Genomic DNA, 12,978 nt, shown 5'->3' with positions numbered 1-12,978 from the left:
AATTAGAAAATCCCCGAATTTGCATTCGCGAGCGTATTCAATATTCATAGTGTTTGTTTATAATATAGGAGTGGCAACGTCACGCGCAATTGCTGCTGTAATGCGATGCGCAACGTCGCTTGAGAGGGGCGCTCCGAAAATGGCTATTTTTCCATAGTAAATCTTTTGTTTCACGCGCAGGACTGTGGCGAAACTTCTCTTTCACTCTTATTGGATTTCGTATGTATTTTTTTTTTTTGTAAGGTGTTTGTCAATGTTAGCCAGAAGGGCTTTTACATTTTAACGCGGACGCGGGGGTGAACTGAAGGTTCACCCTGGTAGCGACATGCACAAGGGCGTCCCCCCTTGACGGGGATCTCGAACCTCGGCTTGGGCTGTCGCTTGAGTGGAGGAGGCCAGAAGGGCCCTAATCGGACGGGATTTCGTATGTAGGCAATGTACTGAATTTTGTTTCATAGGAGCGCAATTGAGAGCGCTTCGTAAGCTCCTTTTTGCGCGTTACTTATAAATGAACAAGAGTGTATGTACTTAATGTATTTTATTTGTAATGTGTAAAGGAATCTAATAGGACTTATTTTATTGATATTAGTATTGGAGTTTTTTACGATAGATTTTAAATAATGAGCAGGTATAACTGTATTATAGATAATTATTTATGGGAGTTCACCGCACCAGCGCTCCTGTGGACGAGCCGCTTCTGGTATGAAATACAAATAATGCAGTGCAATATTGCGTATTGTGGGGTGTTGCGCGTCGGGTATTGTGTCACCTCGTCCGTGTCGGGCGCGGCGCCGTCGAGCAGCGCGCGCATGGCGGCGTCCTGCGCGGCGGGCTCGTCGCCGGCGAAGGGCAGCGGGCGCGGCAGCGCGAAGGCGGCCGGGTGCGCGGCCACGGTGCGCGTGCGGTCGGCCAGCGCGTCCAGCGCGTCGGCGGCGCCCCGCAGCGCGCCCGCCGCGCCGCCCAGCGCCCGCGCGCGCGCGCCCTCCGCCGCGCCCGCACACCGCACCGCGCGCCCCACCACCGCCTCGAACCCCACCTCCGTGCACTGCTCATATCAATACCTCATATGTTATGCTCTACAGACACATAGTATAACACCGTCAATGGATTCATGAAAATGCTTTATTGCTTTAAAAATACATAAAACAGAGACAAGACTTAACGGAAACAGCAAAGGGCGGCCTTATCGCTAGGTAGCGATCTCTACCAGGCGACCCAACAATCAGAGAAAATAAAACAATATGGTGTGGGTGAGCACAAATAATGGCATTAATAGGCATTAGTTGTAACACATTAATAAATTGTACAAAACAAGTCAATAACTGCGTTAAAAACAACCGACTTCAAACTTGCACTTGCAACATTTACAAATACAGATAAAAATGCTCATAAAATAAAAGCTACTGGGCCTATCCGAATAAAATTTTTATGGGACCAATTCGACACCATCCCGCATCGAACAAAAAAAGAATCACGTAAATCGGTTCAGAAACCTCGGAGTAATCGGTGTACATACACAAAAATAAAAAAAAATAAAAAAAAACATACCGGCCGAATTGATAACCTCCTCCTTTTTTTGAAGTCGGTTAATAAGCATAGCTATACAACCGTGATAACAAATAATATAGCACGAGATATTTATATCATGATATTCTAATTTATTTGTAAAAAAAAACCGCCAAGACTATAGATACTATTGAAGTGATCGATGTTGTTAATGCGATCGATATGTATGCCCAAGTGATTATTTTATAGCTATTTACGTATAGTAGACCAGGGCCGATAATTTTTGAAACAAAAATAATCTTTTTTTTTTAGAAGGGATTGGCACTGGTGCGAACGAAGTGCGAACTGACCAGCATAATGTCGGCGACGTCGTCGAGGTAGTACCGCTGCAGCGTGGCGTTGGCGGCGTCGAGGCTCAGCACGTAGTCGGCGCGCGCCCGCAGCGCCCGCGCGCGAGCTGCGCTGTGCCGCGCGCGACGCTGCAAACCACACGACACTCATTTAACACATTGCACAATTATAGCTTTAGATTTTTAGCTTGGTCGTTTTATAGTAAAAACTTAATAAAAGAGTATTAAGTATTCACAATTTTTTTTACAATATTGTGTACATATACAATCTAGTCAATTATGGAAAACAAAAAATTGTTAAATAAAGGAAATTCACTCATTTACCACAATCAGGATTCATTGATGGAAGTGAATTCAAAGATTGTGTGCCGCTCACCTTTTCTAGCTCTTTGTCGAGCGCCTTGAGCTTCTTGTGTCGCGGAGGGTCGGCGGCGAGCAGCTGGGCCCTAGCGGCGTGTGCGGCGCGCAGCTTGACGGCGGCGGCGCGCCAGTCGGCCGCCGCGGCCGCGTGCGCCTTGCCGCCCGCCGCCGCCTCCGCCAGCGCCGCGCCGATCTCCTCGTGCCGCTCGCACACTAGAGGTACAACGCACCACACAACCACAAGTTCAAATAGTATAGACACAGGTATATATTTTAGGTATAGTATAAATCATTACTTTAAATTAAAATGGAGCATGTCTGAATATTAACTGCAATGTTTAGAAAGTTTCTTTAACTTGTATAATCGATACTGAATTATAATCTAACGTATCTCTAAATTTATTGGATAAAATGAAATAATAATAATTAGTGCAGCTCTTTAATTGATATATGTGTTACCGGAAATGTATGTAATCCGTCATTGTATAGGTACAATTCCTAGGAAATGTATATAATTCCTAAAATCGTACGGAAATGTGTGAAATAAATTATTTTATACAGATTTCCTAGGAAATCTATACATTTCCTAAATAGCTATCGGAAATGTAAAACATTTAAGATATTGATATGTCGCAGGCAAGTTGTATATAATCTGGCCGTTTACAAACGGTCGGCATTTTGTAGTAACTGCCGATAATTCGTTATCAGAAATTTTTGGTTTGGATAAGGGGGTGGGTTAGGTTAGGTTCGTGTTTTTTAAAACTACACAGAAATAGGAGCCCCACGAAGTGGGGCTCCGTCGGCTCGCGACCGTCTTTTTGTAGAATTTTGGAAAAAAATTGGTTGTCTGTAAAGTCGGTTTACAGACGATAGTTGAACGTGACAACGTCTTAAGGCCGATTGTGCCTCTTTGTCGCTCGTTCCGCGCTCTCGCTTGCACTTCAAGCCTTACATGGAACGCCTCAGAGCGAGGTAACGCCGCATGAGTCATGTTTTTTCGTGCGTGCAGCCGGCTCCATCGAATTATAAGATGTTGTCACGTCAAAAGACGAATTTTCGGCATATTAAAACAGCTAGCCGTAATGTAATACGGCGGATTGTACAATCCGACTGCGCCAAATATACGCGAGGACAGCGGGACGAGGGGACTGATTACTTGCAAAATGAAAATTTGATTTTATAAGAATAAATATAAGTTGATTTTGTGATATTTACGTTAAAAGTTAGTTGATTTTTAAAATGTTAATTAGTAAGATAATAATATGAACATAATATTACTACAATTTTACGGTATGACTGTTACCCGATTGTATCAATAAGAGCTATAATAAAAAAATAACAACGTGTTTTATTACAGAAAGCATTTACTTTACACATTTCCTAATACGATATTGGAATTGTACCTATACAATTCCTAGGAAGATTATACATTTCCTAGGATATGCATGCATTAAATAGTTTTTTAAACAATATTTTATACATTTCCTAAATGGTATCGGAATTGTACACATTTCCTAGGAATTGTATACAATTCCTTGATTTCATACATTTCCGGTAACATATGCACCAAGTCTAAAGAGCACAAAATTGTACTATTGTCGGTATTGTAATAAGTCAAAGTTCATAGGAGTCAAATATCTAAATCAAATGAAAGTGGATATGAATTATGTAATTCCTTATTGTAAAGACCGTTGATAGGTGTAGGTTGTTATAGTTGTTCACCTATATCACGGCACTTGCGGTGCAGCCGGAGCACGTCATCGGCGGCGCGCTGCAGCCGCGCGGCGAGCGGCCCGCCGTACAGCTCGGCCAGCGCCGCGTGGTCCCGCGACAGCGCGCGCGTGTTCTCCAGTGCCGCCTGCCAGCATGCGAACGCGCCGCTCAGCGGCCACTGCTCACGCCTGCAACACACACAGTTATAGCCTTAAAGGTGGGTATCGACTTCGCGCTCCAAGAGATCGAACATTGGCGCGCGCTCCAGCCGCGTGAAATGGATACCAGTTTGGAACGCGCGCCAAAATGTTCGTTCGAGCGGTCGAACGCGGAGCGGTCCGTTCCGTCGGGTGTCGGTTTTTTACCGCGCATCAATCGTGGCGCGCGCGCCAATGGAGACGGGTTTGTCGTATTTTTTGTGTTTGTTGCGCTCCGAGTAATAATTATGGATAAACAAAGTGAAGTGAAGTTTTTTATTGTGTCTTCTATCACTTCCAACTGCATATCTCTTATAAGTGTCACTCCATACTGCATTCTTTTTCGGTAAAGCTCTTTTATCCACCAACGCACTTTTCGTTTCTGTTTTTTCTTTCTTATTATGCTGTGTATAATTACAAAAGCTGCTGCTGCTCGTACACGACTAGCTTCCATGATAAACGGTCAAACACTGGAACGGTTGCCACGCGCACCAGGCGCGCTTAGTTGATATACTTCAATTATTTGGAACGCGCTCCGCGGAACGCACTTTCGGCGCGGTCATTCATGGCGCGCGCGCCAGGAGCGCGAAGTCGATACCCAGCTTAACACACACTTTTTGAACGAGTGTTATGTGCATGGTATACATTGGGGGCTCGTACTTGTGCTTCTGGTCCTTGTGTCGCTGCGCGGCGGCGCGCGCCAGCTTGTCGAGCGCGCGCGAGTACTCGTGCTCGAGGTCGGCGCGGCGGCGGCAGTACTCGTGCAGCTCGCCCGCCACGCCCGCCGCCGCCTCCGCGCGCGCCTCCAGCACGCGCGACTGCTCCGATAGCTGCACGCGGATGTCTGCACAACACAAACAATATCTGTATCACTCTTACGTTAAACGTGAAGCACAATTACATTCGTCTTATGCTATGGCCATATCGATAGCTTTATGAAGCTTACAGACTTACAGTTACACTACTTAATACTGTCATAATTTTAAATATTAAATATTAAAAGTGGAGAAACCAGACTTTTATAAAGAAAAAAAATAAAGATTGTCTATCTATTTTTTTTTTTCAAATCAGACCAGACCAGTGTAGAATTGGAAAAGGTAGAGAATATATAACAAGAACGAGAAGAAAATAATTAAATATCGGTGCATCTGAGGTGGAGAGGTTTTAAGGGCAACAAGCGGGTTTACTCAATTTCCAGATTTGCCAAAACAAATATTCAATGGCAAAACGCAATTACGAGATCTACAACTTTTTGTTATTTCAATTTTAACATATTGTGTTGAATTTTTGCCCTCTACCATGATATTATATTGTGTGTAGAAACCGATTTATTGTCCATGTCCATGTGATATGACATTGTATAATATTGCACACACGTCACGTCATGTTATAGTTATAGTAGTGTTTATTGCTATAGATTAAAGAAAGAAGCTTTAGTGAAATATGCAAATAATTATGATTAATGGAAGCAAAAAAAATGGCTATTAAAGCAATAAGATCAGATAAGTGATCAATTAATAAATGAATTTGAATTAGAAAATTTGAAAGGGACGTATGAAATAAACCGCGTCCAAGCGCGGAAGTTGAACGGACCGTAACGTAAACGGTGAAGAGCCACAGCTGACAGTCGCCAAACTGTTGCTTGCCCTAATGCCACAGTATATCCAATTAATAATAATTGACCTTCAAATCAATTCAATTGTTATCCCTTTTTCAAATTATTGATTGACAAGCAAATCACAAAGATACCTCATGAAAACATTTTTTTTTACAATTTATTCAACTCTAAAAATTAAAACATGTAACTAGACTTCGTTCAAAAAAGCTTATGAATCTTCAAAATTTAGCAGAATTTAGCGAAAAGCAATTGCAATAGAGAAGAATCGGCTCTTATCATAAATAAACATTAGCTTTGTATGACACGACACAATTTTTGATCCCATTATATAAGGGAAGTTGTCTCGAATTTTGCCAATAAATCGTTTAATCAGCAAACCGACGTCATCCCCAAACGATTCGTCATTGAGGAGTCTTGTGTACATATCGTTGCACTTACCGAGTGAGTCATGTAATAAAGTTTGTCGGTGGAGGGTGCGCCGCAAACTGCGAAAGGTCATTGGCGAGCTGGCGGCTGCTCGCCAGCACGGGGGACCGCGCAAAGGGCCGACGGTGGACACTCTAGTTAGTCCGTATTAGCTTTTTTAATTAAATCAATAACTTAGTCCCACGGCCCAGAGCCAACGTTCTATTTTTACGCGGGTTCCCCGAGGAAATCGATGCCACCTACTCAAGATAGAGAAGTTTCGATACATAGATCTACACTCTTCAGATTATATATTTTACCTATTTTATGTCGGTTGAATTAGATTGAAATCTATACTAATAAAGTTATAGAACTATACAACTATTTACTTGGTCGAAAGCGCTAATCCCAGAAACTACTGGTACAGTCTACTAATTGAAAATTGCTCAGTTACGAATCGTGCAATAATCGAGATTAACAGCTATATAAGTATAAAATGCTATAGATTATATATTTATCATCACCCTCCGACCAAAAAGGTGGAGCATCAATAAAAAAAATTACAGAAATGGGGAAAACAATCTATTAAGAACAGACAAACTGTGTGGCTCATCATAAAGGTATGACGCAAGAGATGAAAAGATGTCCATACTTTCAAAACAAGCTAGTATTGTTTGATTGTTAGCGTCCAATACGTTAGTAGTTATATCGGACAAGTGGTCGTTAACCGCCAATAATGGCCACAATTTGCACAATTTGCACAATTTGTGCGGGAGCCGAACCTGCTCACAGTGTTCACACGCTCGCTACATTTCGACCGTCCTTTGTAGTGCGTTGCCTTCGCTGTAACCGGCTCCTTCCTTCACAATAACAAAATATTTTTTCATCATATTACTTATGTATTATTTTCGTTTTCTCGCTTGTTTTTGACATTTTATTTTATTCAATGAAATGGATCATACCTGATTTTTACTTCAAGTTGAGGCCATTTCACTTAAAGTAAATTTATTTCCATGTAAAGTAAATAAATATGGATATGAGAGCAAATCGGTTAAGATTCCCAAGAGCTCCTTCATTACAAAAGCTTTAAAGAGGCAAAGTTCATTGAAGCTGCATTCATTGAGCAACAAGAAAGTCGAAACAAAAAATATACATACGTTACGAAGGCATTCATACGAAACTGTTTTTGTTTGTGAGAGCGAAGCGGGTCGCACTGACATTATCACAATAGACAAACCATTTCACGTAACACCGCGTAAAAACTATTCACAAGTAGATCTATTCTTAGACACAGCTTTCAACGGACATTTAGTTTGAAATATGTATATCCGAGAAGCTGGGATTATGATTGGTATTTCCATCGGGGTTGGGATTGTTCCATCTCGCTTTATTTGTTACCCGACGTCGAGTTATCGTATAATCGGTCGTTAAATAAATGCATTTGAACTTTTGATCCAGTGCATCGCAACCAATAAAAATATATAAGTACTTTGAAGGGTATGAATGCTGTGTCACATCAGGGCCAAGATCATAATACAATCGACAAATTCATATAAACAGGGTGCGTTGGAGTGAAGTCGCGTACCGGGGAATGCATTGGCGAGGTCAGGAGGTCCCCAGTCGTGCCTCGGCTGCACGATGCAGTGGAACATCGGGAGCGGGGGCCGGCAGGCGACTGGAGCCGCGCAGCCTCCGCCGAGACGCCACTGTCCCGCGCCCCGCGCCTCCGCCCACACGCCGCGCACCCTCACCCCTCGCCTTACTCTGACGCACACACCCTCACCGGACCGAGAGCTTGTTTTCTCGATTCCAACTTTAAAAAGCTCAACGCTTCTGTTTGACTAGGACTACTACTACTGCATTTATCAATATGCAACCATCATTTCATTGAATAATGAGATCGTCAATAATTTCAACGAACACTAATGACTATCCAGCCGGCTCAGTATATTATATGCTCTCTCGGCCCTCGCGCGACGACCACCGTTAAATGAGGAGTCGAGACTGAAGCTTTTATTTTGCCGAGTTCTCGTAATACTTGGCAAATATCGCAGTGAAAATATAATTTTTAAAGTGTAAAATCTATATGTAGGTACTCCTCTAGAATTGAATAAGCTTGTGATCTATTTATGAACTACGTACATAAACATTTTCTTATGTCGTTTTACATTTTTTTATGTTTAAATAATATAAATCCATCCATTTTGTACGAGATAAACGACTCAAAAGCAGTTATTCGTAGCCGTTGACAGCCTCTTATCTAATTGATTAATATTTATTAACGGGCAGAATTTTACGTGTGTAGTGCTATTCGTATAAAAACAAATAACACTTTAATAAAATATATTGAGCGTTCTATAGATAGATACCTATACCATTACGCTCATGAAAAAGAATGCACGCGATTAACCCTACATTTTGGGCGCAGCTATTGTACTCAGCTTCAGGTGAATCCAGGTAAATATCTAGAAACACAATAGATTTGTCCGGATAAAAATAACGACAACAATAGTGGTGCAGCACAATGCAATGTAGTGGCACTATCGAGAGCATCGGGGACAGATGCGGCGCGGGAGGCGGCGGGCGCAGGCGGGGGGAGGGGGGTGCAGCAAGGGAGGATCAAATATTTGAACGCCTTTGTTACTTCTACTATCACGTATGGTATATCCATCAATGGAAAAAAATGCGCATTTCATCTAAACTGTCCAATGTCTTTTGCTAATAGAAGCAAATCAATGTTTGCTTTTGTTGGTGCATATTTTTTTTCAAAACGAATCAAAACTATCCTGTAGTTCAGTTCGGTTCGTTCACGGATCACGATAATGGTTCAGAGTTCAGACACGCCAACGTAATATGAAGACGTCGAAACGTCGGCTCGTGGGCAATTAGTTGATTACGAATTACGATATCGCGGGGACGGGGGAGCATCGATCAAGTCTGTCGCACAGTCAGCGGCAGGGCACGGCGGCGAGCGGCCGGACAGGTTTGCGTTGTCGCTATCAGCTGTGCCATCTGCGCCGCCCACGCGCCTAGTGCAGTGGCAGTGGCCCACAACCACTACAACTGCATAATGCATACGCATAACACATGCGGCATACTAGTCTAAAGCGAATCGCACTATAATTGCTTTCTTTTATAATACATATATATTATATATGTATATAGTTACAATTGAAAGCATTTAAGAAAATATATTTTTTTTTACAAAAAGTATTATCGGCTTCCATTTTTTCAGAACTAGACCATATTATGTATACCTAATATGATGGGATCACACGATAAATACCAGTTTTCAATCAAAAAAATTTCATAGATTCACCCAGTAGACCGCTCTGAGATATAAAGCAAACCAACAAAAAAAAGAAATAGACTAGGTAGTAGAGTTTGCGATTATACGTAACGAGGGACATAACACCTCTCATTTGCATACACTTTCATTATACTAGGCTAATTAAAACGTTATATAAGCCCCGACACCCTCATTTACTCTCTTCATTTTCCTGCCTCATCATCATACCCTTTAACCAGTTATTTATAACCTAACCATTGATTTTTCCATTCTGACAGGCACCAAACCACAGTTTTGCAGTAAGTTTGTAAATTGGAGGATATTAATTGAAAAATCAATTTATCTCTATTATATTTATTTCCTGCACACTAGCCTGGTCGTGAAACTCCAACTTCGATCAATTTTAAGAACTAAGTTCTCACCACTGAGTCATCATCATAATAAAATCCTTTGATATCCTATCTATATTATCCATACTAATATTTATTTCGTATCATTGTATGACGTTCATCAAAGCCTATTAGTTCAGCTAAAAGTTAACAAGACATTTATTGACTGTTAGGCGGTACGAAGTTCGCCGGGTCAGTTAGTTTTTTTTAATAAGTTATCAAACGATTAATTGTTTTTAATTATTAATTATTATCGAAGCATTTTTTAAACAAAAAGAATTATTAGTTTGGTGACTATGATGAATGATGATGTTCAAGGAAACAGGTTTAAGGCTATTAAAGGAAGACGTTTGCATTTATTTACATAAATCAAAATCTAAGCACCTGCTCCAGTCAACCTTATGCTATAAAAATAAAATAACCTCTTCAATAATTACATTCTCATAAAAGTGAAACAAAGGGCGTATTGCTATAGGTTTCCTCAGAGGCCTGCCATAAAAGCGACATGTGCATTGAAATCACAACTCGTTACTCGGCTGCATAAATTAGCTCGCAGAACAATGTTCACGTATTTGTGCTGAGCGCGCGGCTCGCGCAGCGCGGCAGCTGTGAGGCGTGCGCGGGAGCGGGCGGGGCGAGACCGGTCTCCCGCCAGCTACACGCAACCGAAGCTGATCATAAGCAACGTATTTTACGTGTTACGTGCCCCACCTTTCGTCTTTACAATCGACATGCTCGTAACGATCCTCTGCAATCGATCAATTATAGTAAACATAACTATCATCGTTGCTATGAAACGAGACCATTAGTCGGCGAATTCTACATCTCAAATGTATGCCATTAGATAGTTTTGAACTACGGTTTCGGGCATCTCTAGTAGCTCTGCAAAACCTAACCTGAGATAGATTTGGAGATGCATCTATAAAAGATAGTATACCTACGCTTGAATATTACTGAAATACTTTCACATCGCATAATACGTAAACATCTATTAGTTTCTTCAAATTCATATTATTATTTTCAAATTTAAAGTCTCCATTCTACTAAATATAGAACTTCTTAAAAACAGACAGAAAAATCCGTTTATATTTTGCTATGAATCTAAAAGCTCGCTATTTAATGAGTTGAAAATTGAATTGAAGGCTGAAGTGGCAGTAATTATTAAAATATTCAACATCCCACTTGTCTCCCGATATAAGTATACTCCGAGTGGCGCTGGAGTGCAGATGTCGAGACTCCGATGGCACAAGAGCTGTCGTGACAACTCTACATGCAACCATCTATATTTTCTACATTATCATCGTTCTTTAGCTTCATTTTAATTACATATTAATTAAAATGAAGGCTGAAGCTAAACGATTATATCTCTCGGTACCTCAGTCATCAAATGATAACCTAAAAATTATTTCCAACAAAATATTATACCTAGCCTATATTTTTCCAATAATCGTAAATCCGCATGTTTGGATAAACTCTTATTAGTTGAGAAACTTCTGAACGGCTGAGCAGATCTGGATGAAAATTTATACCAAGAAATAGGAAAGAACTCACTACCTTCCATCCCAGTAATGTGCAGCATTTCTTGAATTATGGCGCCTACATTAATTATTTATCATCGCACCCTGGGGTGTAGGTAACTAGCATTTTATATTTCTTTCGTAATAAGTTGAGATGTAAACATTCTTGTATTTTCCCTTCGTTTTCCGTAGGACTCTTTATTAACGAAATGCCAACAAGCCTCTCGCTTCATACACTTCATACTTCCGCTGGGGTTCTCTATTTAAAAACAAAAACAAAAGATTATCTTGTCACTCATTCTTCTGATGAAAGAATTTTTAAGCAGTTTTTGAAAAACTCGATAGAAGAAACATAAAAACATTCCTCTTAAAAATATAGGTAAGTCATCAAACGTTGATGCCCTTGATACGAGAGTTGTAACCACCCCTAATCAGTAAGTATTATTCCACGTGACCTCAATATTATGAATATTGTATGTGGAATACACAAAAGGTCTGGAACGCACGTGCACTGCTTTGTGTTGAACTTTAACCCAAAAATGTAGATCGCTATTTGTTCGAACGCATTCCAATTTCCAATAAGCAATAAACATAGCGAAACAGGAAATTACAGTGCATTGCGACTTGCGGTGAAGCTAGTCACCAGTCACCGCTCACTAGGTGTAATTAATATTATGATTACGTATAGATAGAGTATACCTAAATAAAACATTTACGAATGCAGTCTATACGGATATTATGCTGGTATGTTAATCCTGATAACGTAAAATAAATTAACCTAAGTAATAGTAACACTATATTCATAACAATTGTCTAGACTCTACTACCGGTCTAGCGAACAGCAATACCTATTTTCACATTAATGTAGCATTTCACAAAATAGCAAATACACGAAATTTTGCACGACAAAAGGACATTCTCCAATTTACATTAATAGAGCAAGTATTTTTAACAACAATTCAGAATAATAGCGAAACAAACTCGCAGACAATCTCGAGCTACAGTCAAATAGTAGCCTGTATTGTGAGCGTGTAGTCCGGCGCGGCGCACCAGCTCGCTGCGCCGCCCGACTCCCGACGCCCGCCAGCACGCGGCGCACTGATCCGCTCCATCGCTCTTTTGTTCCTTCCACACAGATCGCTTTGATTTGCGTGCACTTGTTCGTGCAATCGTCGCATTCGTCCTCATTATTACGGCCTTTGTGCGAAGCCTATATGAGATGCATCGCATTCAAAACGACTAAACATTTTGATGAATGCCTTTTAAATTCAAATTTTTCATTTTTTTAAGGCAACGATACAGATACTACGCAGTATGCAGTAACTATTTAGAAGTCTGTGACGGTGTCGTCACAATATTATTATTTCTCTTTTCCTCTTGAAATTAATGCCCCTGCTTACTGTATTACAAAATCATGTCGTAACCGTTCATATCACTCGTATGGCTTACGCTGACTCAACCGTGACATACATGTAAAAACACTGTGAAATCATGATCTCCTATAATGTCAACAAATTAATTAATAATAATACAAAATACAAATGTAGATTAGAAGCGGGATGAATTAATGATTTAAAGCTAAGAAACCAATAAAACATAACATCGCCATAATTGCGTCTGTTTATGCAAGCAGC

The 12,978-nt window shown here is 40.7% G+C and overlaps 1 protein-coding gene across 1 annotated transcript in view; it reads right to left on the bottom strand.

Moving 5' to 3' along the window:
• Positions 1-12,978, bottom strand: part of LOC123697616 (rho GTPase-activating protein 4-like) — a 30,277-nt gene that overhangs the window by 5,263 nt on the left and 12,036 nt on the right. The window contains exons 2-6 of the mRNA XM_045644159.1: positions 4,787-4,970; positions 3,939-4,117; positions 2,233-2,429; positions 1,857-1,985; positions 770-1,045 (exon numbers count right to left, since the gene is read on the bottom strand). Of these exons, the coding sequence (XP_045500115.1) occupies positions 770-1,045; positions 1,857-1,985; positions 2,233-2,429; positions 3,939-4,117; positions 4,787-4,970 (965 nt within the window). The remainder of the gene's footprint in view (positions 1-769; positions 1,046-1,856; positions 1,986-2,232; positions 2,430-3,938; positions 4,118-4,786; positions 4,971-12,978) is intronic.

This window comes from Colias croceus, chromosome 14, assembly GCF_905220415.1.
Source record: "Colias croceus chromosome 14, ilColCroc2.1".
NCBI classification, from domain to species: domain Eukaryota; kingdom Metazoa; phylum Arthropoda; class Insecta; order Lepidoptera; family Pieridae; genus Colias; species Colias croceus.
This window is presented reverse-complemented; position numbering and strand designations above follow the sequence as displayed.